Source organism: Anoplopoma fimbria, chromosome 2, assembly GCF_027596085.1.
Source record: "Anoplopoma fimbria isolate UVic2021 breed Golden Eagle Sablefish chromosome 2, Afim_UVic_2022, whole genome shotgun sequence".
NCBI classification, from domain to species: Eukaryota; Metazoa; Chordata; class Actinopteri; order Perciformes; family Anoplopomatidae; genus Anoplopoma; species Anoplopoma fimbria.
Window position 1 is genome coordinate 20,962,590 of NC_072450.1, and position 26,941 is coordinate 20,989,530.

The following is a 26,941-nucleotide window of genomic DNA, read 5'->3' on the forward strand; positions in this document are numbered from 1 at the left end:
AAGGAGGCTTGTTTTTGAAAATATTGGCGCGTTTCGTGCTAGCTGTGACCGGCTACCTAGCTAAAGCTGTGTCTCCGTCCCGAGAGAGTCTGTTTACCAATACGAGCTACTCGCGTGACACCGTGACACCGTGGTTGTGTGCAATGAAAGAGACTCTTATCCGACTAAAGGCAAGACGTGACCACGCGCAGGGGACTCGACTGTGAAAGAACACGACGCAAAGTCACCGTTGGAGGTGAGACAGAGCCGTTAGCATCGGAGCTAGCAGGCGTTAGCCCAACTGTGTGTGTGTGTGTGTGTGTGTGTGTGAGTGTGAGTGTGTTACACACAACAGTAAAGTGTTCTCCAGGTGAGACGGTGTGAGTCTCTGTGGTCACTGGTTGGCTCAGGTGTCACGTCCATTAGTTTAATAGTAATGTGAAGCAACAATAATCATGTTTGTTGTTGTGCAAAGGTCTGCATAAAGATAATGTCAGTAACATCTGTTTGCTTTTGCACATGTGTACACTCTGTTGACAGATGATAAGGTGAACCAGTGTGTGTGTGTGTGTATATATATATATATGTGTGTATATATATATATATATATATATATATATATATATATATATGTGTATGTATATATATGTATATATACATATATATATATAATATATATATATGTGTATATATGTATATATACATATATATACATATATATATATATATGTGTGTATATATATATATATATATATATATATATATATATATATATAACATTAAAATACTGTCCTGATATACCTAACATATGTAAGGCTATAGCAGTAAAGATGGGCCAAATATTAGATCCTGTTTATTATTTTAAAAAAGTACCTCATTATAAACCAATTCAATTCAACAATACTGCAAAGCTACAATCCATTATATTAACCCTTTCATGCGTAGAGGTCACTACAGTGGACAGATATTCAAATGTTGTTTTCTTGTATATGCATGGGTTTTGATAGCATAGTTGCACATCAGACACTACAATAGCGCTCACTGTAGTGGCTGATGTGCAACTATGCCATCAAAACCCTTGCATATACAAGAAAACAACATTTGAATAGCTGTCCACTGTAGTGACCTCTATGCATGAAAGGGTTAGGACATCTCTAAAGCATTTCCAACCAAACTAACCGTTATGTCCTTCATGAAATGATATCTCAATTATGCATCTTCCAGGCCTCATACAGGACATCAATGGTTTAACCACCCTTTAGTCATTTTATCTTACCCTCTACTTACACAAAATGTTGAAACCATGCTCTGCACGTGCACCAAAATCAAATTTTACAATGAGATTTTGAATTCCCTCTGATTAGAAAGGATATTAATTATTATCTGCAAAGCCATTGAAGAGAAGCGGAGACAAAAATTCCAGTGAGGCTCGATAAACTTAAGTCAGTCTGGTCAATTTTATTTAAACAGCCCAAGATCACAATTTGGACTTAAAGGGTTTAACAATCTGTCCAGCATAGGACACCCTCTATCCTCAGACCCTCGACTAGACGCAAAGAAAAGTTCCATCGCCTTTTGTCTTCTGTCCATTTCCCCTTTTTCTTTCTAAATATTTATGATAAAATGAGCATATTGTTAAAAAAAATACACTAATGATTTTTGATTTGAGATGTGGAAAATATAATTAACCTTTTATTTTACTTCTTTTTTTTTTGCAGCAACACTTCAGTCACTGCAGAAGGACCAAAATGGCAAGTGACGTGTGCAGCCATGTGAAGGTGGTAGTTCGAGTGAGGCCAACTAGCGAGACTGAGAAGCGTGAAAACTGTCGAAATGTGGTCCAGGTTGTTGACAACCACATGCTCATATTTGACCCCAAGGAACAGGACACATCATGTTTTGGGTCACGAAGTGTACGAAACAGAAATATCAACAGGAAGGCTAACAAAGACCTTAAGTTTGTTTTTGACCATGTCTTCGGTGAGAATTCTACCCAAGATGACATCTTTGAGAGCACCACTAAAGGAGTGTTGGACGGTGTGATGAATGGATTTAACTGCACAGGTAAGTGACTATATACAACCACTGCTCTGCCTGGCTCTTGTGATTGAAGCTGTGGTTATGGTTATTTCTCGGACTATGGATGTATATGTAGTTATATCGATGGTGTTATGGAAATTGCTATGGTAGCTATATTGTGACTACATTTTACTGCTTCTATTAACAAAACCTAGGAAAGCATGTTAACGCACACAGGACTTTTTACCTGCGCTGCTTCTATCAGATATGACGGTTGTGTTGCCAATTCATCACAGGAGTTCAATAATACAGTAGCTCAGGTATTGCAAAGTACTGCAAAACTTAAAGCAATAGAACATAAAGTTCATTGCAAAGGAAGTCAAATGTAGTTCAAGAAAAAAAAAAGTCCCCCGGGGGCTCTAATAAAATGAGCTAAAGTTCTGTGGCCGTAAACTTTTCAGATTTATAACTGCCCCTCTTCGACCCCGGCATTGCCAAATACTAAAGTTCAAATGTAGTTATGACACACACCAACCCCAAGTTAGAGCCCTGTTTTTAATTTGAATTTTTTTCTTCTTAACATGGCTCGCTGACTCATTCTGCCGTATCATTTATTGAAACTGCTGGCTGCTCTTAATTTACTTTGTCTGCTCCAAGGTTCACTTGCTGGTCACTAGCTCACAACACTGCCGTACCAGTGTTTTAAATCAGCATAAATGTGTAATTCTGACAGCTAGTGTAGCCGCTGTAAACAGGACCCGAAACAAATTTGGCTTTAGAGAGTCATCATTAATCCATTGAAAGATGCCTAGATCAGCGGAAACTCTTGATCCTGCTGAACAATATTCACTCTGTTGGCAGTTTATTAGGTACACCTGGCTACAACTAATGTAGTCGTATACAGCAGTCCTGCATTAAAGCCTACCTTCATGAAGGTTATAATGCTCAGTTTTTGTTGAAGAGGTCATGGTTCAAATTTACCATCATTTTGGAGGTTATAGTTTGTGGTGCTGTTGAACTGTATTGCGTTATACACATAAGTGTTTCTGTTATTAAGCCTAACCTCATTGATATAAATGAGTTCAATTAAATAATAAAAAAACACCTTAATAGCAATACAATTCAGCGGCACCACAAACTACAGCTTCCAAAATGATCGTACAGTCGAAGCAACTCCTCTCTAAAACAGTTTCCACGAAAACTAAATATTATAACTCTCATGAAGGTCCCATTTATTGTAAGACACGTGTATTACACTGTATTAGTGTACCTAATAAACTGGCAACTGAGTGTATACTGGATTCAGAATGCTAATGAGTTTATAGCATGTCTTTTAATTTGTGTTGTTACAGTAGTACATACTATAAGCCCAATTTCAAATATAGGCTGATTAGAAAATCTAAAAAAATTTATCGGGTAGGCTCACTTCTTCATCATAGCTTTTCTGGGCTTAATTTTTTTGATATAATATGTTTGATACTTCCATTTTTCGCATTACGATTATGATACCAAAGTCAGTTTAATGTTGTTGTTGTTGCTATTGTTGTTGTAGCGATAGGCATTGATTTTTGATTTACTTTATTGAAATTTGTATTTCAACTGCAGTGTTTGCCTACGGTGCTACTGGAGCAGGCAAGACGCATACTATGTTAGGTGCGCAAAATGAGCCTGGGGTCATGTACCGCACCATGACAGAGCTGTTCAAACGCATGGATGATGCCAAGGAGGAGAAAGAGTTTGCTGTTGCATTCTCATATCTTGAGGTATATATGTTTTTTTTGTTTGTTTTGTTTTCTGTATCAGTGCAGAACCTGTTCTTATTTTGTGTCAAAGCGATTCTCAGATTTAGACTCCTATCCCTTACAGAGCCTTACTTCACCCACAAAATTACCATTTGTCTATCAATTTCTTACCCCATGTTACCTTGAATTCTTTTAGAATTTGAGAACTTTTCTTTGTTTATCTCGCATACTTTCACATTGAATGAAGATGGATTAAAGTACCTTACTATTTAAAACACTTCTGCATAAACAGTCCAGATGAGTCACAATTGTTTTAAATAATAAGGTTGTAGCATAAATACATGTGTTTGGAAAGTAGCGAGCATTCAACTGGATTAGTTAATCTTGGATTATAATGCACGACTTGTGTGAGAGTTTATCAACGACTTTTTAAATATAGTTTTGCTGTTAAAAGCGGATCCTATTTACTTTAATTCATAAAGTTATTTCTAATTTATGACATCTTCACAAACTTTATTATAAAAGAATTCAAAGCAACACGTGTTGAGTAACTGATACACAAATGGTAATTTTGTGGGTGGAGTATACCTTTAACCAAATCATAGATTCATGTCTTGACTGACCTTTGGATGGTTTTGATGGGATTGCAGCTGTTTGCAGTGATATTTGTTGTTTCTTTACAGGTGTACAATGAAACGATCAGAGACTTGTTGGCTAATGTCGGCCCTCTTGCAGTCAGAGAGGACAGCTCTAAAGGAGTGGTTGTTCAGGGCCTCACACTTCATCAGGTCAGTAGCAGCGAATGTATCATACAGATCACCCAATAGCATCAGAGAGTGTATTAAAGGTAAATACTGGTGTCATGGCAAATTCTATTTATAACAACATATTTAGGTTTCCCTCAGTTGCTTTTGCAACATATAATGTCATGTCAAGTCTGTAGAGGTTGAACAAGAGGTCATAACCATAAATGTCATGGTCTATTTAATGTTGGGCATTCTCACTGTACTGTTGCTGTGGTGTGCAAGCGATTCCAAATGGAGCGTTTTATTGGGTCACGCAACATCTATGTATTTTCTTTGTTTTTCCTATACAGCCTAAATCTGCAGAGCACATTCTTGAGGCTTTGGATTCTGGCAATCGCAACAGGACACAGCACCCCACTGACATGAATGCCACCTCTTCCCGGTCCCATGCTGTATTTCAGGTATTTCAATGCAGTGTAATGGAAATCCCAAGGCACAATTAGCCTGTAGCACGATGTCAAAACTTAGAATAGGATAACAAAAAGACAATAATTAAAAAGAAGAAACATAAATTCAAAAGCTGAACTGCAAACTGTTTCCACTCCCCAATTTCAAGTGGGCACTTACTGATATCTTCTTTTTAAGTATTTTAAATATCCTGTTTCACCATCAACATCTAACATTGCTCCACCGCTTGCTCCTTGATATTCTTAAATTCACAGTTTTGTCTTATTTTCTTCAGATATATTTAAGACAGCAGGACAAAACGGCCAGCCTCAATCCTAATGTCTGTGTAGCCAAAATGAGCCTGATTGATCTGGCGGGCTCAGAGAGAGCCAGCGCCACCAACACCAAAGGGGCACGACTGCGGGAAGGTGCTAACATCAATCGCTCACTTCTTGCCCTGGGAAATGTAATCAATGCACTTGCTGACCCGAAGGTAAGTTTATATTACCCTTCATATACTGTAGATAACATACGGAGTGTTGCAAAAAAATACCCTAACAAGTACATTGAACTACTTTTTTTTTATAAACAAAGCAATGTTAAATCGAAGAGGAAAAATTGCCCAGATTTCACGATCATGCTTAGACAAGCTGCATATTACATTTTTCCCCATGCATTGAAGTGTCCTCCTCATGCAAAGCAAGGGGGAAAAAATAAGACATGTCAAAGATAAAATAACCACAGCAAAACCTATTCATATTGTTATGAATGGTGTTTATATCCTTTGCATTCGGTCTAATAAATGCTCTGGTCATATAATATTCAAGGGATGTAAGTCAACATTTTTCATTTAACAAAATCATTATGCCCCAGTAGCACAGTGCCCACTTGTTCCCTAATTGTTTTGGACACAACATTTTGTCTCGTTATCTAGAAATAGAGATATCAAGGGAAAAGAGGAACTGGAAAATGTACTCTCTTTTTAAATATATAAGTGTTTAACATTTTCTGTTTGCTGGGACCAGTCTGTCTGATGTCTCAGTGACAGCTGGAGTTTAGGATTAGTGATCTGTTCACAAAGGAGTTAACATTCAAACAGTGTTGTGTGCCTGGTTTTGTAAAACTTGTGGATGCATGGAACCCACCTCCTGGTTGGCGAAGACAGCTGTGCACAGCAGCATCTGTCAAACTGTAGAAACTGAACAAAGTGTTTGGTTAGATTGGTAACAAATGAAATGCTACTTTGTGACTCACTGCCAAACAACAGTTAGAATAATGATTTATTTAGAAACTTTCAAAATAATGTTACACAGTGCTTTACAAAAAACATAAAATCAAGTAAGATTCTACAGTTTCAACCAATAAATGTAATCAAATACACACAAACATTAAAAAAACTAGGAAAAACAAAAGATACCGTCTGTTTGCTAATATATAGTTCAGTTATAGCTGAATTTTAGCTTCTGTAATCCGTATCGATAAATTATATGTTTAGTTTTGGCATTACTAGCTAATCAAACTAACACCACCTACAGATGTTGATACCACGATTACAGACAATCTGACAAAAGATGTCACTGTCACAACACATTAAAAAAAATGTTACATGTAGATTTGTCCAGACAGTGCACAAATACAGTGAATGTGCTTGTATATGGTCAGCAAATCACCCGTGCATATGGAATTTTGCATTATCTTCTTAAGATTATTATGCTTATAGGTATATGAAGTGAAGCACAAGCCTCTATATAAAAAAAAAAAAACGCCGAGCCTTGGAAGAGGCAAGTCAACTGAGTATTTGGGTATTATTTCATTCCATTGCATACATTAACCTGCCAAGCAGTCGTCTCATTTTACACACCAGTCTCAAGGGATGAGGCACAAGCAGGCCACATGCATTCAGGAAGTGCTGTGCAAATGTACCACGTCCATGTTGAAATTTGACCCTTCTTCCACATGTTACTTAATTCTTGTGTTAAAACTGTGTCCAGTTAGTGTTGTACTCTGCTCACCATTCTTGAGTGTTGTTGTCATGGACATAGTTTGATCTGGTCAACCTACAACGCCCACCACAAATCCCCTCTTATTCCCCACCCTTCTCCCCATGATTATTGGTGCTGCAGTGTTTACTGTTGGCAGACAAGGAATTCATGTTGTTGCCATTGTTTACAGGAAAGAATGTCCCCACTTGTGTCTGGGCTGACATGCCAATCGTTTGAGTGAAGAAGAATGTCTTCTACTCATGTTTGGGCCGTTCAGTATGTCATCCTCATGCTATGCTGCACAGAGGTTTTTGTTGTAAGTTGTTTGCCTTAGGCGATGTCCAAAGCAAAGCCGATACATTTGATGCAGCATCCTTTCTCTCCATTTTGGCCATTCATCCACACAAGGCCAGTGTTTCCCACCAACAATAAAAGGGGCTTTCTGAAAATGTTGTCCAAAGTGGATACATTTAATTGGGCCAAACTTGCTTAATGGTGTGTACAGTGAAAGCTGAGCTTTTTGAGAAATATTAAAGTCTGTCATATTTGCTCAAACTGTCTCAATATCCTAAAGTAGTACATGAGACAGATTATCTGTGAATGTATCCATGGAATTACTCTTAACCTTGGTTAACAAGTATCATTTACAACCTGTGTTCAAATTAATATATGTGAGGGGTCATAGAGAGTAGGAAGTGAAGGAACAGAGCACCCCATGATCAGCATAACCAGACGTAGCCCCTTGTCACTGGGTTCCTTTTGAAGCCAGCACTTGTTTTTCACACTAGTGCAGCTCCCTCCATTCACCTGTAAATTGCAAGGGGGATTTCACATTGAACCTGTGAGAGATTCAACATGATTGACCAAACTAATGGAGTCAAACAAACAATTGAGTTAACTTTTAGATACCGACTTTGCTGAAAGAATACGTTTGGATGCCTGCTCTTAATAAAAGGGAGATTTTCCAAATTGGCCCAGCTATCCTGAAACTCCCTGGACCTGACATGAACTATAACTAAAGGTTTGAATCCAGATGTAGGCTTCGTGTTTTTCCAGGGAGAGGTGCAGGCACAGCTGCTAACCCCAAAAGAGATTATTTTACACTCCTTTGTTACTTAACTTTAATGTGACTTTCTGCAATCCCAGTGCCCACGAGATTGTGACTCACCTAAGCAGCTGTAGTCTATCTAACGCCATTATTAAATACTGAGCTCAGTTCACAGGCCAGCTGCAGAGAGACTCCAGACTAGTGCTTTGGATGGATGTTGCCTGTTTTAACCCTAGAATGAACGCTCCGTAGTGAATTTTGCTACTCGTAAGGTTTATTGGTCCCCACCAAATAGTGTAATATGACCAAGCTTCTCTTGTGGAGCTTGTACAGATGGAGAATGCATTTTAAGGGTGAACCCCACATTTGTGCTGTTCTGCATACCACAGCAATAAAACACCTTTTCTTTGTTTTTGATTTGTGTAATGGTTGATTGAACTGAATTGAAATCGGCAATCCTGTTTTTGAAATGAACAAAAACAGGATTGTTTTTTTTTGTTCAAACTTTAATTTCATGTATAAGTAAACTCAGTAGAACCACAGGAGTTTTTTTCAGATTGTCTGAGCTGCTTGTTTGTGTTCACTTTTTTGTAAACCATAACATCAACAATTGTCTTATTTCTTGGACTAATGTTATCTTTTTCTTGTTCGTTTTAGAGTAAGAAAACTCATATACCGTACAGGGACAGCAAGCTGACGCGGCTACTTAAAGACTCCTTGGGGGGCAACTGCAGAACGGTTATGATTGCCAACGTTAGCCCCTCTTCCAAGTCGTACGATGACACCCACAACACACTTAAATATGCCAACAGGGCCAAGGAGATTAAGTCCTCGGTCAGTATTAAAGTTATTGTATTGTTTTATATTTGTCAATTCTTATATACCTGATGTGATACTTGAGTATGTATGAATCCTCTTTCATCGTTACATTTTTCTCTCTTCCCTTACCTTTCAGCTGAAAAGTAATGTTGTAAGCCTGGACAGCCACATTGGCCAGTACGCAGTGATATGTGAGAAGCAGCGGCAAGAGGTAATAAGAAACAACAACACTATCATGCTTCATTAAAAAAACGGAAAATCTCTTCTTCTTTTTCTCATTTGGACAGCACCCTAAGCAGTGGTTCAATTCTGACTATTATTTCAATGTTCTGTTCTCTTAAGATTCTACTGTTGAAGAAAAAAATGAATGAATATGAGAACAACATGGTGCATGGGGCTTCTAACACGATCTCATCTCAGAAACAAGCAGAGTTCAAAAGGTAAGCATGTCCATAAGTGTGATTCAGATTGTAGCCTGAGACATATCAGAGGTTGCTTCTTTATGTGTGATAAGCTTTTGTAAACATTGTAATTGGAATACAGACACTGACTGCAGGCAGTGTAAGATTAAATTAGCCACGTTGGTCGAGGTCTTACAATCAAATATGCTATTCCAATTGACTTGTATTTTTTAATGTTTCTTTATTCATTTATTGCCATTTATGATACAATCATTATTCCAAACATACATATTATTTATCATTGATCCTTTTATTGTTTTACCTCAGTAAGTCCCTATAGGAAGCATATTAGTTAACACATTCCTACTTACAGTTGACATGCTGAAGGTGTAAGCCAACCCTTTTTATATGACAGGTTGGAGCGAGCTCTTGTAAATCAACTATGCAGCAAACCACTAGCATCACTTTGTCAATGTTTGTATTAAAAACTATCTTTGAAAAACACAAGGTACATAGGACGGGGTCAGGTATCTACACACACACACACACACACAAACATATATATATATATATGGATCGATTGATGGATGAATCTTCTTTTCCATTTTCTGACACTAGGTGAGTCATTGTTGTAGCAGACTAGGAAAATAGCCTTTAGTTGGAAGAAGAAAGAGCTCCTTTCCTTCTCCACTTTCTCCAATTCTTCCTTGTGGTTCACAAGGCATTACCAGGCCAAATGGGATATATAATCCCTCCAGTGTCTTCTAGGGCTGCCTCAGGGTCTCCTCCCAGCTGGACGTGCCTTTAATGCCTTTACAGGGAGGCGTCCATAGATCATCCTAATCAGACACTCCAACCACCTCAGTTGTCTCCTTTCAATGATAAGAAGCAGTGGTTCTTCTCCAATCTTTGACCTTTGTCACTCCCGACAAAAACTCCTTCTAGCAGAGTGTAGTTGACTTCAGACTTGTAGTTGCGAAATGCTCTCTGCTCCTAGGCTGCACCTAAAATATTCATGGTGACCTATAATGTTCTGTAAAATAAATTGATAATTCTAGAGGAAAACAATAAGAAAAACAGTTGTGGCTAGAAATGAACTGGTTTACCTTTTATAAACAAAATCCCGAAGTTGAAATGTAGTTTTTCACCAGGAGCAGCACTTTCAAGGTGAGGTGCACCAGCAAAATGTTGCTAAAATAGAAACAAAGCAACTTTGTCTTACCCAAAGCAGTTCTACTCTCTTTGATCGGTAACTCGCAGCGCCAGTGAGGATATCATTAGTTGAAAATGCCAGCTGCTGTTTATTTATTTGTTTGTGCTGCCTTGTGCACACACTCACAACACATTGTATTAGTGGTGTTTTTGACAGCTGACCTACCCAGAGTGCATTGGAAACATTTTTTTCCGAATTGGTGATCCAATGCCGCTTCTGCTAAACAACTTGTTTTTGTTCCTTCTTTGAAATGCTATGCCACGAAAATAGCCACTTGAACCTCCTGGAAAACAGTTAATCTTCATAACAATCTAATAAGGAACTTATACTAATACTGTTTCATGGAAAGACCCTCAGAGACAGAAAATTATTTCTTTATTCTTATTTTTTATTATGTGTTTTAATGTTATTGTTTCGGAATTAAAATTGCAATATAGTACAAACACCTGAATAAGAAATTTTAGCTCTGCAACGTGCCAATATTTTTATACAGGAAGAATTTTTGGACTATCTTCCACAACCACCCCTGACCTGCATTGTAGTCAATGGACCTGCATAGAGCCGCCAGATACTAAAATATTGATAAACACTGTGTCGATAATTAATTACGTTTTCAAGACAAATTCATGGTAAAGAACGCATTCATCTATATTTAAATTAAAAACAAATTTGTGTATCATGTAAATTGCAGTTATTTCTATGCTTACATGTTATTGAACATGGTATTGAAACAGGGTGACCCATTCAAAAACATTATAAAGGACTGAGTGTTGCTTGTTTTCAATCTAGCTAGTCGAGGACTACTTTACTTTTTGGATTAAAAAACGGGTGTGCTTTGAAGCCCAAGAATCAAAATTGTAAAACGCTGCTGTTTACAGTTTTAATAATTGGAGGGAAAAAAAGCAACTTCCTTTCATTTTCAACATGCCACAAATAAAAAGTCTCTGTGTATAACATAATACTAGTGTTTTATATAGCTGCTACAATCAGCATTAGCTCAACTAGAGGAGTTTTAATTAAATGGGGACAGCTGTACAGAACATTTATTTTAATTCAAATAACATATACATATTTATTTATTTGACATAAATCAGATTAACCACAACCCATCAAGTCATCTTTAAGGCACACAGTGGAATCAGTTGGGGTATTTGGGTTGGGGGGCGGGGGGACATGGAAAAGCTGAATGAGTCTCACTCCCACACATTTCATTCACTGGCATCAGAATTCACAACTCGCACAGTGAGAGGCTCTGAATAGAGGCTGCACGCTTCTCACGCTATTAAATATTTAGCAGTCTAGCAAGGCCACGGCGTCTCCTACGTCACTGGAGTTACATTGAAGAGTGCAGTCACATTTCAGCGACAGCTCTCCAGTCTTATTTACCTGCATGCCTCTCCTGTCTCTCCTACTGCTTTAACTCAACCAGACAGCCACTTGCATCCAATCTGGATATCACCGCAACTCTGTTCCAGGAATACATATATACATCATGTTGCTAAGAATATCTTTCTGGCTCAGTCCGAACAGAACTGGCATCGGGTTGAAGCTCTAGTCTAGATTATATGAAAAGGTTAACGGCATCATTCATTACTTGTGGAGAATACCTGTTATAGCCATGCAAGCATTTGATGAAATTAATCACTATATATTTACATTATAATTATTAGCTGTATTACTGTATTTAAACTGGTTTTAACATGTTGATAAAACCATTAAATATATAATGGCCTTTAGTGTGTTAAATACTTGGAACAAGTGCTTTGTAAGAGCCCTTTGAGCAGCAATTAATATAAATGTTCCTCCTTACATGTGGCACAGCAGCTTCTAATCACATTTGAATCCCTATGATGCTTGTGATGTTTTATTGCATTGCATTATACTAAAAGGTGTTTTTAATATTCTGTCCTACATATTTGAATCAGAGTGGACAAAATAAATCATCTTTCAATATAATACAGTCCAAAAATACACTACAGCCTTTATTTGACCATAGTTAAATAAAGGCCTGTCTGAAATTACCAGATACAATTGTGCCTCAGAGCTGCACAAAGGCACAGTTTATCAAGGCTATTGTAATCAATTCCATTACACAACACATGTGTAGCTATTTATCTATTTTAAGGGGCAAGTTCATCAATTTTGACAAAAATAAATCACAAATATATTTACTTGTAGAGTGACCCTTTTGATCAAGCTGTTCTTTCCTTATTTGGTCCTGGCCCGAGATTTGCTGCAGACCTTATAAAATCCTAGACAGAGAGCATTTCTCTCACATTTGTTACATTTGAATCACAAGTTTTTCCTGTAATTGCAAAGATGATCAGACTAGATTGACCTGCTCTTTTGTTTTAGTTAAATGTAATTGCCAAAGTGAGTTTAGACCATTTTTATAAAGTTTGTATATAACTTTTTTGCTTTCAAATTTTCTAATGCCGCACTTTTTAAGGAGAAGCATTTTGCAATTGAAAATCACTCTTCTCTCTCTCTCTCTCTCTCTCTCTCTCTCTCTCTCTCTCTCTCTCTCTCTCCCTAGGGTGTCAGAAGCTCTGCAGCGAATCTTCTCGGGCCGGGCCCAAATCAGGAAAGAACAGCTGGATCTGGAGAGACAACTGAAGGAGAATGAGCTGCGCCAGCGGTACACTGAGGAGGACAACCTGCAGGTCCAATATTTCTGTGCCAAGGAAAAGACTGAGAAGGTAGCTGATGCTTACGCTGCTATCCACAGAGTCCATCATCCCCACAGAAAAACAGCTGCTGAGTCATCATTTCACTTTTCTGTTCTCTGTAGTTGTCTTGGCCTCTCATTTACACCACAACAAGACAGGGTCACTGCTCCCCAGCTCCTGGCTCATCTTTGCCATTTGAGTCCTGTTAGACCTGGCTGTAAATGCCATTTAAAAGTATAATTCTTAGTACTAAACTTTGCAGAATTGTTCACTGTCATCCAATACAAACTAAACTATGGGAGCAAATTTATCAGAGAGTGTTGCTGAATCATGTGTCTGCATTTAAAAAAATATATTCAAAAATAAATTACAATAGTTTTGAGAGGAAATTGATTCAGATTCACAAACAATGAACAACAAATGCTTAATATTTTTTAGATTCATTGATATTGCTTGACTAGCGCTTGGTTGTCGTATTGTTGTTAGCAGCTAATTATAGTTATTTACACCACATAGTTAATAGTGTGTTATACTTATGCTAGCACAAACAATGGACATGATTCACCTAAATGACCTTTGTTGTTGTTTCTTCTAATAGGTAACTTGTAAGCACGAGCGGAAGATTGCCAGCTTACGCACTCAGCAGCAACACATTCGCAAACGTTTGAATGAGACAGAATCACGCTTCCTGGACAATGACGGCTGGCTTCATCGTGTCGAGAATGAGATTAAGCTGCTGAAGTCGAATGATCAGACCTCAGAGGTAAGTAACACTAATTGACTCGCATTTACTGGTGCTGAAAACCAGCTGAGTGATTGGCTAGCAAATATGTGTTTTGTTGTGACTAAAGTATATAGACATTTTACACTAGTTTTGTTTAGTCATTTCTTATTTCATGGTTAAAACAAATAGAATTGCTTCAATGATTAGTATAAGCTGTATATGTTTGATTATAACAAGATTGTAACCATAGTGCATCTAGCCCTGTTTATATGAATACCAATAACACTTGGCACTGACATTGGTGGTGGAGTGCATGGATTTCTGTCAGACATTGGGCAATAGATCGCTAGGGGCACACAATGAGTAAAACTAGTTACTAAAATGACAAAACTTGCAGACAAGATTAATTGTATTTTGAGTTAATGTAAGAATACAAATTAGCATGATTAGATATAGAGAAAAGCTTCACATGAGGGTTACAGCCCTTCAAAACTCATTGCTTGGTGTTTTTTGTTTGTTTATTTTGGAAGGTAGGCTGTGTCTCTACTGGTGTCGTGACTGTCTTTGTTTTCTTCCCATCTGTTCTCCTAGTAATTAGAACCGTGCTCATTTTATTTCTCCGGCTCACTCGTGGATCACTGAAGAGAATAAATCAATACCCTTTACTCATCCCTCACACAGCAGCCAGTTACCTAAAACCATGCCCATGTTATTTTTTTCTATTTTATCCTTTCTTCCAGGAACTGACCCAGAACTATGACGCACCCACCGGTCAAATGTTCTCTCTGCTGTTGTTTCGTAGTTTCTTTACGTCAGAGTCCTTTCCTTTTTTTTTTTTAACCTCCTCACCATTACCCTGAGCAGACAGCTTTTCTGATGAAACAAGGATGAAAACAGAACTTTGCATCTTCTTTAGTATCCTGACCCCCAAGCACCTCTTGTTTCTTTTAATTCTGCCCACCAGAGTGGTAATTCAGTATGCTGTTAGGTTAGAATGCTGATTGCCTCATCATTTTCGCTCTGTAAACTAATTTCTTCGTGTTGTTCAGGTTTTAGATAAGAGCCTACATTGCCACAGACTGGAGCTGCAGGTTAATGACCTCAAACAACACATCAAGCAGATGGTTGAGCTCACTGCACTGCAGGATCAAGAGAACAAGCGTATGCAGAAGTAGGTTGACAATACTGGGAACCAACTCAGTGCATCTGAAGATACTGCGCTTCATTTCAGTGTAACTCCTGTTTATTTTTCCTGGAATAAATATCTCAATAATATTTTTCCATTGCATTTCAGAATGGTGAACATCTTGTTGCCAGCTTACAGTCGGCACTACTCTGAGTTGCGGGGGGCTGGGCAGGTCACAGCCGCTGACGAGATGGAGAACCATGAACTAGAGCACCTTGTGTTGAGGGAGAGAGGCGTGGTCTGGGCTGACCAGGAAGCAGTGGGGCAGCAGCTGAAAGGTGGGGGGATTGGAGAGGGGTCGCGGGAGGCAAATGATTTGGACCGCAGCGAGTTGGCACCTGTCCTGTCTTTCTCACATCTGTTATACCACCAGAACAGCCCCTGCAGTAAGTCATCTTACTCTGATCATCATATGTATTCTTCTGTTGTTTATTTAGCATATTTTCACATAGATAGAATTTGGATAAAATGAATAAACTAGTGAAGGTTGGAAAATAAGGTACAGTAAATTATGAGTATTTACATTTACAATTTATATGGCAACAATTTGTTTAGATTAATCCATGAGTTGGTTAGGCTAGAAAGTATAAAAAAGGGGAAAATGCCCATCACACCAGAACAGCCTCAAAACTCAAAGAATTGAATTTATTATGATTTCTTTAGAAAAGAGCATCAAATGTTGCAGTAATTGCTGATTGCTTATAATGAAGGCAACTACTTGGCAAATGTCCATTAAATGTTATGTTCACAGAAACTTATATAATGCACCACAGCTCCAAAGTTTATTAATTGTGAATAGTCAGACCAAAAATATATCAAGTACCATTCATTCCTCTGAATCTCAGCAGATACTTTTTTATGTAATATGTTTACAACAGTTGGTAAACAGTTGGCCAATTTTACAATCATGGAAAACGCATGACAGAAAAAGTCAAATGTCGTGGAAAATTCTTTCAACATTCTCCTATTTTCCTTTAGCTTAGAGCGAACTGCTCCACAAAACAAATGCTATTGTTGAAAGGACTAAGTTATGTTAAAGATCATTCGAATGGACGAAAGTATTTTGAATTGGCTGCTTTCGGTTATGTTTTGCCAAATGCTAGAAAGACCGCCCCACCCTAAAGTGTCACGTCCCAGGTTACAACTTAAGTGGTTGCAACTCCAAACACACTTGAATAGTATCCCGTTGATCACAGGCTGCTTTTCTTTTAAGACAGTAATTATATAATTGTAGCAAAAAGGTTTTGCACATATTTAGAATAAAAACCTTGCACCCTCACAGTCAACATCTAAAATGGAAAAAACTGTTTGAGTGTGTCATTTTGTTTTTTTTAATTCAATACTGAAATGTAGCAGGCCTAAAATGTAAGATTAGAAACACATGTGACACCTAGATGTAAGAAAGTGTTAAATATATTACTCGGGTGTCCTGTAAGGTAGTTCAATGAGGCCCAGAGTACAACATTCCTTTTTTAACTGTCATCTCAGTATGACCTAGCAGCTGCTGCACCATGCCCTCGTGACATATAAGACATGACAGACAGGGGATGAAGAAGCAAAGCTGGCTAACAATACTCAATTACTGTGATAATGTCTATCATTTTTGAGACAGTAAACTCTGCACCTGTCCCTCTGTTCCACTGCTGGCTCGTTTCAAATTGTATTACATTCATTACTTATTTGAAAGTGTTTTTTGTGGAATTCCAATTAAACTTACTGTCAGGAGAACAAATCATTTCACAACTCCTGAATATAGATATTTGTGTCAGCCTCCTGTGGATCATGGAATAAAGTTTGAAAGAGTAAAACATGTTTGTTTAAGATCAAAAATACTCCAGGTTGACTTGATCTTTGGGCAATTCATTATTAACGACAACTGTTTCTTCTGACTTCACGTCTGGGCCACATTGCAGTCTGCGTCATGCTTGGGCTTTTGTGTGAGATCTGATTTTCTTGAACATTGTACAATAGCCAGATTGACTCTTTCTTGAAAAAAAATGTAATCAAAATTTGTTTGGCTGGTTGAATGTTGGCAGTAGACACAATGAAATGTGTGTAATTAAAGCGCTTTGTAAGTGTTTCACCTTAGTAATTGTACATATTCTTATGTCAGAAAGCAACATTTCATAAAACTTTTCCGTGAATTCTTTTGAATGACTTTGAAACTCAAATCCAAGAAATAAAAGAAAGGGAGCCCTTTTAAAACATTTAGTAATTATGTAACCTTTTTAATGAATGAAAAGCATTTAGGGCTAGCAGAAGTTTTTGTTTTAATTGTGAGGATGTGTTGATGTTGCTTCTCCTTGAATCTCTTTATGATTTTTTTTAATTCTCAGGTGCAGAGGGCCGAACGAAAAGAACATCACTGTGCAACGCTGCTCCATCACTGAAAGGTAAATCTACTCTCCTCTCTCCCCCGTCATGCTAACATACTGTAGTCATTAATCTAAAACCCCTGCATGCCTGTTAATCCCCCCCTCCCCCTCAATCATTCACTTCTCTTTTTGTCAGCTTTCACTCAATCCATCACACTTGCCTAAACACACTTTAAGAGATGATGCTACACTTTAATAAAGCAGAACACAAATGCCCTAAAGTTGTGTTTTTAATGTGCCATATAAATGTTAAATTGTTTTTGGTTACGCTAAATTTCCACTTTGCCGTGTTGCTTTTAATCTGCCGAAAATGTTTTTAGCAGTTTAAGTAAAAGTACTTGTTCGGAGTAGTAAAATAAAGAATGAAAGTCAGACATGTAATATAATTTGATTTATAGTTTTGCTGCAGACATTCTGTCTTGGCCAAAACATGAATAATGAAACAATGTGAATACTCACAACCAGTTTTATAGAGGGAAAACTGTACACATGGAACCTTTGGGGAAATGTAACACAAAAACCTCTGTGAAATACTGCAGTTCAAATTGGCTGTAATGATATTTACTGCAGGTGGTCTACATTTCATTGAAACCAATTGTGGGAAATTTAACTTTTAAAGAAAATACTCCTGCCAGATGACCAGAGTTCCGTGAATGGAAATGAAACATGAACGCACAAGGGAGTTTGTCACCACTACTATTAAATCTCCTTGCAAGTTATTATAAAAAAATCTGTGCTTTCTGTATCGCCTGTCTGTCTGTCTGACCCTTCTCTCTGTGTTAAGCCAGTTGTTTTATAGTTGTTTTTCCTCCCCATTTGGTCATTCATTGGAATTTTCTCATATTTTAACTTTTCCTTGCCAATACATCTATAGTCATCTTTCCACATGTGTCAACACCTCCACACTCTCATTGTATCGCCATGTTGAACTTTTATTCTTTAGGGAAAAAAAACTTTTATGGCAAAACTTCATTCAGCATTTTGGCACACCCAAAATAAAACATTGGGTGGATTTGGTACAACAACAAAATTTATCAAGGGCATATAATGATATAGTGCGAAACCTTTTTCATAGGAATTTAAGATACCTAAAGTAACTATTACACTGTACCTTTAACAATAGTTGAGACAGCTGTACAGTAATATAGCTCAATATACCAGACACAAAAAGATTATGTTGACATTATTTCAATAATGTCTAAATGCATACATACAGCAGCACCTTATGAAATAATTATGTGTCCAGATATTTGTCCTATTTTAACACAACATACGTGCAAGCCATGCCTTTTATATGCTTTATAATAATTATTAATTTTATAGTACATCAGTGTAATTTATAAAGCCTTTAAAAAGTGAGTTTGTATCACTATGTTCCCATAAGTCAGATCATATACCTACTGTTTCATAGATTCAATAAAATCATAACTCTGTTCATCTATTCTCTGGCTCACACTTGAATATTTGAAAAGCTCCGTGTCCATCTTAGTTTCAGAGCTACCTCTCCTGCATGCATGTATTATATAAACACAAATATATAGAATAGGTTCCGCTTCATACATGTTGTGCAGCAGCATCAGCTATTTTAATGTCTCAATTATTGGCAAAATTCTAAATGATATAAATCTGAAATAACACCGATGTTTTGATAAATAAGGCTTTCACATAGCATTAAGACAAGCTGCTGTGATCTTATCCTGATGCTGTTTGGCAGTCCCTCACTGCTTCCTCAGCTCTTAATGGTAGTCACTGCAGCATGTTATGAGAAATAGCTCCACCCTGCAGTTTGCAAAGCCAATCAAATTTCATTGGTTTTAGAGAGGGTTGAGGTTTTGAAAGAGCATTAACTCTTTGTGCACTGCTTAATAATAGCAAATCACACAAAAGTAATCACTTTGAAGGAACACAATTCAGTGTTGATTCAAAACGTGTCCACACATGCATTTATTAATAGCTCCCTGATTTTTCATTCAGTTACCTCCCACTGCCCCCTTTATGCTGGTCTTTTTATATTCCCATTCGATCCTCTACCTCTCACTTCTCTCTTATCTATTTTTTCCTCCTTAGATTTTTGCTGTCCCTTTTTGCTTCAAACGTCTGTTAGTCTGGCTTTTTCCTCCATTCTATCTTTCTTTCCCTCCTACCCTGAAATGTTTTTTTTCTCTGTCTGTCTAGCATCTAACCCTCCCAATCCCTCTTGAGCTTCATTCATGAAAATGCAGATCCACAGCAGGGCAGGAAAAAACGTCAACAGACGTAAACTCCCCTGCTCCACCAACCAGAAAAGGCGCACTATAAAAAACAGGCAGCAGCAACCAGGCGACCCTAATTCAGCGCAGCCTCCACCAGAAATAGCAACTCATGCATGTATTAATCCCCTACAAGCCAAAAATATGTGATTGAAGGAACTCTGCTGCCATTTACTGCTAGGGACAACTCCTCTCCCACAGAAAAGGGCTATTTATCATCATGTCCTCACTCGGTGTGCTGTCTGAGGTCTGACTCACATTTGCTAAATATTGCATTTTGATATTTAAGGTAATGTCTAAGTCGGTCATTCACCTTTGCATTTATTGCTCTCACTTCCTTTATGTGCTGGCATTTTTTCCTTTTTAGCCCCGTCCCTAACCCCCACTACACGCCAGCAGGAAGTGCCGTGAGCATAATGTGATGCAGACACTGTGATTCAACCTCATTCTGCTCTGAAACTTGCCCAGATTTTTGTTGCTGTTGTTTTTTTTTAAATGAAGCTAGACAATGTGGCAGAAAGTTAAATGGCTACAATTTCCCATATCAATCAGTATTTGAATACATATTGGTATATATAATTTGGTATTCCTGTTTTAGTGTTTAAGATAAGTAATGCTGAATAAACCAGAGGGTTCATTATCATTGGGGCTAAACGTATATTTGGATTTCAACATTGATTTAAAGGTATTTAACTGCGCTAACTAGCTTTGCATGACAAACATCCATCCTGTTGGGAATTAGCTTTGTTGCAACCGCTATTTAAGGCAAATTCACAGTTGTCTAAAGCTAGATATATAACTGACCAATAAACTCATCATTCTTTTGGTCTATTTGAACAGCAAATAGCCCGGTGTAATCCTTGCTAGCTTTTCAATTATTCAATATTTCAATAGCACACTGGCTCCAACTCTGGGGAGTTCATGCCTTTTCTTTCTATCCTCACAATAAGTCCAATTTTTAAGAAAAAAAAAAGGTTTTCTGTGTTGACTCCTAGTAATGGAGTTGGTTGTCGCAGGACTGCTAATTAATATTAGCAAACGCTTTAGGGCACATTCATCACCCCATCATTTTATTGTTCCCTGGTACTCACTGGGATGGTACATTTTAACATCATGGTGTGAAAAATCTGATTTCCCTATAAGATATTAACGAAAAAAATATATTGTATTTATTTTGAACCTACAATATCTGCAGCAGCAGCACCTACATTTTCTCCTTTCAAAAGTCGAGTTCAAAGAGTTCAGCATCGTGTTTTTGAGCAACATTTTTTTTCTCAGTTGTGAAAAAGAAGATCCAAGCCTTTAGCAGGTGAAATCGTCTTGTACATGTCTATTTATAAAATGCTTTTAAATACTTTTCCGTTTTTAATAATAATAATACATGTCCCGGCTCCGTTCCGACATTGTAAAGCTTATATGTGCAAGGAGAGCACTATAATGTTTAAATGCCTTGTGCCATGCATAATATCTCCAATACTAGAGATACATTTTGAGGCAACTTAAGGGAATGATCCATCGCGTTTCTCTGTTGTAACATTTTTTAATGTGTGCTGTTTAGCCTAAGGCTGGCACTTCAGTGCTTGTTACTGATTTAATATGGGGGACGGCATCATTTGGGGAGGGGTGTGTTTAGTGTTGCCATGCTAACATTTTAAAGGGGTTTGATTTGCTTTCATTTTCAAAGCCCAGTTGACCAGCTTCAATGTGACTGCGTGGGTGTGTTTTGATCAGGGTTGATTGAAGTGCCAGGCTTAAGCAAAGAACCCTCAACTTCCATCAGATTTTGATTCAAATATTGCTGAACCCTGATTGGTGCAGGAACGTATGTGACATGACACATCTACCTCAAACCAGCGGGACTAGTACAGAAAAAAACAGACATTTCTAATGTGAGATAACCAAAAGTGTTCTGACTTGTTGTGGTTCTGTAGAGACACCTTGTTCATCGCTATGTTCATCTTTCATAAGTTGTTAATTAATGTGCATTGCCAGTTAGGTTGAATTCATTTTATTGCTGCTTTGTTTAATTCTTATCAACTGTAAATATTTTTTTGTTTTTTAGGTGAAGGAAAACAGACAGATATGAAACTGGAACCAAGTCTTAGAATGCCAATCAGAAGAAATTTGTCTGCGTCACTGCCACCGCAAAGCCCCCCGACCGTTGCCAAGGCCCAAGTGTTTGAGGAGGGTATGTTCCCACTCCAGTGCACACCAGAACCTTCACAAAAAACAGTTTTGTCCGTGCCACAGAGCTCCCACAGCGCCATGGATCCCAACATGACATTTGAAGTTCTGGAAAACGATGAACAAACTGCAAGCAATGCAACCATTATAATAAGCAGTGGAAGTCCCTGTCGAGCATCAACGTCAACGGACTTATCGGTTCCCGGCCGACTACTCCATCCTCCCAAGGCCATTGAGGGGAACCAGGTTCCTACTAAAAAGTAAGAAAATATCCAAATCTTTTCAAAACTTTTCTTTTGATTTGAGGATGTTTAAAAGTATATATGCTTATTTGGACACACATCACATGATTTCAGAAGATATTTTCTCTCTTTTGAAAGTCAATTAGATAACACAAAAAATTCAATTTTCAGGCTGGCTGTAATGTGGACTACAGTTCTTTTGACTCTAAACATTCAGTATATTGGTTCTGTTGACAGTCCATATGGTGCAGCCTTTTAACACACTAAAGGAGTCGTAAACGAATGCATCAATACACCCACATAACGCCTACTGCACTCCTGTGGTCCCTCCAAAATGTACTGCTACAATAGTGTTCACTTCTCTCTCCATAAACAGGAAAACAACTATAGGAAACACTATATACAAAAAATAATTATACTGCTGTCACAGCAGAAACCAAAACTGAACATCACAATCTAACTGTGGACATTAATTTTTCATAAATCAAGTTCAGAGGGAAACATGCAGCAGCTGACATGATGTATCAAAAACATTTGTCACACTTTCTTGCCTCCTGTTCACCAAACAGTTTATCTGATCATGCTTTTATCAGCAATGGAGTTTTAGCCAGGGAGCGGTTTTAGCTGCCCCCGTTGTTAAAGTAGAACCATACCAGTGAGCAATATCAGCATGATTACAATTAACCTCTATGATATACAGAGCAGTTAGTTGGCAGCAAATAATTCCCATATTCCACAGGACATATGCCATTAATTATGTCTCAATTCTGAGCCAGTTTTCATAACATTGATTGCAATCTGATGTCACACATATGTCTTTGTATTGCTCAGTTTTTCATGTATATAATGGAGATTAAATTTAATACAGCTAATTTTTCCGAGTATATCAACACCGACACCCGGTTTGTAATACTGCTAATATCCCCAATACTTTCAACAGTTAGCCATAGGCTCAATTACCATTGTGTTATATTATTTGGCGATAGATAGTGACCTCATAATCTTTTATTTAAATAAAAATCCTCCAGATTGCTTTTCTTAAATGTGGGAAAATGGGCATGGAACAAGACTACACTTTGTCAGTTGCTGTGTGCTTTTAATTGGCAGAGATTCATACTGAGACATTTCACTAAATAGGTTCATCCACCATTCATTCTTTATGTCACAACTGGCAAGTACTTGAATGAGGGTTGAAATGAGTATTTACTCCTTCACCAGGAATCTTTAAATTATCTGTTTTGAAGCTTTAACAAGAACATCAAACACAAATAAATTCATTAGTCATTAACTCTCTAGTTGAGCTTAAAACATCAGGGACATCCACACCTCTTTTTCTTGGTGTTTCTAAAGAAATTGCTACAGATGAAAAAAAAAAAACATTCCTTATGTCACCCATGCTTATCTTGTTAAAATGGCTTAACTTTAAAAACGAAGCTTGATAATTGAAAGTCTGTTGAGTATTCATGCCTTTTTAAATCCCGGACAGTTCTTGTACCAACACATTTTGAATTAAACATTACTCCCCGAAAGCATAAATTATCCAATTTTTAAGCAAGCCCAGTTGCAATAAACAGAAAGAAAGAAAATCTTTACAATTTTTTTAAATGGCTTCAGAGGGAAAGACCAGTTCCATAAAATGTTTAAAAACCAATCTGAAACATGTCCCCCTGGCTGCTCACTGAAAGTTGCATAGCAATTGAAGGATTTTGTGTAAAAGACGCTCAGTGTGGATGGCAACTAAACCATTCAGAAGTGATAAATCCCCTAAACCTTATTCAAAACAAGACAAGACTAGAGTGCTAACAGTATACGAATTCTCACCAGCAGCAAGTTTCCAGACTGGAACATTGGGCCAAGAGGCTTAAGTCAGCTAAGAAGGGGCAAACAGAATAGGAAACATTTCAAGCCATAGCATCAGACAGGGTTTGTGTCAGTGAATAAAGCTCCAAGCAGATGAGCCCGACGCATCAACACATTGGTCATGTATCAGTTTATTTGTTCCTAACTAACCTAAAGCTCAAAATGCATCACTTCAATCAAGGAAATAGCAATTGCTTGGCAACATTTGTGCTTCCCTGCAATCATACTATATTACAAGGAGTTGTTTTTCCCAACATACTAAAGATCGGGGCTAATCCATACTTTATGAGAGCATTTAGCACCTAGCTACTAAGTTGTCCTGCAACAGACAGGTCAAATCTCAAAGAAAAACTATTCCATTTGGATAGCAAGAAAAAGCATTACCTTTTGTAAATATTTGTCATACAAATATTTGTCTGTACCGTGCTAACTCTGTGAACGATGAAAGCAAATTCAGGAAACTTTGTGCATTAGTTCTACTCTGGCAACAGCACACAAGAGATTTCTGGAACTGCAAGGTGGGTGAGTGGCAGGTCTCTGGGCAGGGTTCATGCAAGGTTTAGTAGACAGGGACACTAGAGGGAGAAAAAGTTTTACATTACTTGTCATTTATTTGGCAACCGCCTCTTTCAAGACTAGTAAAAACTTCCACATTTGCGAGTGGGATATTTACTGACGTATTTTATGTTGTAGGATAAAACGTTTAAATCTCTTAAGCTTGTGTTAACCACAGACCTCATTTCAGGTGTATAACCAAAACCCCATTGTTTTTCAGACGAAGGAACCGGAAGTGCATTTCAAGGTTTTAGGACTTGCTTTAACGATTAAATCCAAGTGACAGAAACGGGAAAAAACGACTCGCACCCACACCTCTGTAATGGTACTTTGCAGGGAGCAGAGCGTGCGGCAGCTCTTCCCCTGAGTTAGCAGTGAGCTCAAATTCAGCTAGTGCAAACTCAAGCTTCAGGGGCGTGGGAGATGCACAAATATGAACTGTAGGCAAAAGCCACACGTAAACATTAAAAGATAAAAGAAAGTAGTGTTTTCGGCTCTCAGAGTTTCAACTGTTATTCAATGATTGATGATTTACATTGTTAGGACCCAGTAGTAGAGGTGAAATGCTGCCCCCTATTTTGGGGGTTGGTGGTCCGATATCAAGCATCCTACCTTAAAACCTTAATTCACTATGTATTGACCTTCAAGGGGATTTGAGCCACAAACTGATTACATGGGGTTATGAGATGTCAAATATAACTAAATGCCAAAATAAATCCTTGCCTGAGCTGTCAAATTTGAAAATTAGTTTTAGTTAATGTATAGACGCTGAATCTTTTATTTAGAAAAACTATAAAAGGAATATCCAACATTGCTGAATTCATGTTGTAACTGGAGGTTCAATGAGAAAATAACATGCTGCACATTTATCTGACAGACCACAACATTTGCTTATCCAAATTCCTGAATTCAGGTGCATTGAAACAAAGCATCAAATATCAAAACTTAAGTTTTGTATAAACATCGCTTTTGCAATACAACACAAACAAAATGATAAGTTATAAGCGTTTATGATTTTGAATACAAAGGGGAATGTTCATAATGTGAAGTCCAAACAGTGGAGATGTCATAGTAACGTGAACCTCTGCTCTGTAGACAACAGACCTCGTCTTTACAAGACGTGAGACGAGCCAACCGGACCTACATGGACATGACGTCTGCTGCAAAAGGAAAGCGTAAAGTTAACTGGTAAAGTTCCTCTGACTTATTCCTTTTATATTCATGTTAATTAGCTTATTTTATATCAGCAGTGGGTTAAACACTCTGCTTCAAAATATTTATAATAGCTTGCAGCAGGATTGAAGACGGTCAAAACTGTCACCAAAATAACAAAATTCATAGCCAGTTCTGAATATTATTATGAAGGAATCCAGTTATTAATGGTGTGATTGATTTTTTTATTTTATATTTCCCTTCCATTTATTCACTGTACCAGCATCCAAGAAGAGTTAACACAAAGTGTCTCTGCACCAAAGCGCATAAAGAAAGACCCCTCAGTGCCGTGCAGACCACTCAGAGTGCATCGTTTTGCTGGTAAGTGACAACACACAAAAACACAGTTTAAAGAAACTAACTGGATATTTTGCAATATATGATCATTTTCCGATGAAATTTTAATTTGAACAAACCAGAATGAAGTTTGTTTTTTTCCGCTGTGGTGAGTTCCTGCAGGAAACTAGAAATATTCTGTCTGTCACGACTGTGTTTTATTTTTATTCCTTCACATTATGTAGTTGTGTTCATTCTTTCTACTATTCCAGGTTCAGAGGAGAACAAGCCTCGACGAGTTGTGAGGAGCGTTTCTGAAGGGAATCTACTTGAACCTCAGAAATCCAGGTCCTTTTTTTACAAAACATCCCAGCAGTTAAAACGAGTGACCAAACGCATGTAAAGCAACATTGTGTTTGAACACCATTTAGCCTTCATGGACATTTTTATCTCTCATCCCTCTTCCAATGGTATTCATCTTTTCAAAAATATTTTCTCAAAACCTAAAATAAAATGTTCCATTGTAGATTTCTCCAACAGAAGTGAAATTGTAATATGACGAAATGTACTAAAAGTTGCACTATTTAGTTTTTGTCTTCGATTTAGCCTCACACTGCAGTGTAATTTTACTTGACTTGTATATAAACATTGTATAGGACATCTGTATAAATTATAGTTTAAGGAATTGTTTTTTTTAATTTCCAAGCCTGCCTTTTTTATTTTGAACATATATAATAAATCACTCATATTAACTAAAAGCAAGAATGAAAACTTGTCCTGTGGAAGTTCTGTGTCTTACACACGTTATGTGTTTTGAACTATTCTCTAAAAAACAATTGGTTATTACCTCAAATGCACGTATGGCTTCAAAAAAAAATGAAACTTCTCTACACCGAGCTGTTTGTATTTTTTATCCTTTTTTTTTTTTTTTTTTTTTAATCCTGTACAGGTACTAACTTGGGGTTATAGATATTTCATAATTAAAGTGCTTGTAACAGAATCTTTGGCTGTTT

General features: G+C 37.5%; 1 protein-coding gene across 1 annotated transcript; it reads left to right on the plus strand.

The window, feature by feature from the left end:
- Positions 1–26,941, plus strand: kif18a (kinesin family member 18A). The gene is made up of 18 exons (XM_054618390.1): positions 1–235; positions 1,698–2,043; positions 3,604–3,761; positions 4,424–4,528; positions 4,837–4,947; positions 5,229–5,426; positions 8,621–8,797; positions 8,919–8,993; positions 9,125–9,222; positions 12,933–13,095; positions 13,664–13,828; positions 14,839–14,960; positions 15,084–15,361; positions 17,312–17,368; positions 21,662–22,043; positions 25,536–25,628; positions 25,876–25,973; positions 26,201–26,941. The coding sequence occupies exons 2-18, from the start codon at positions 1,728–1,730 to the stop codon at positions 26,329–26,331; spliced, it is 2,727 nt and encodes a 908-aa protein (XP_054474365.1). The 5' UTR covers positions 1–235; positions 1,698–1,727; the 3' UTR covers positions 26,332–26,941.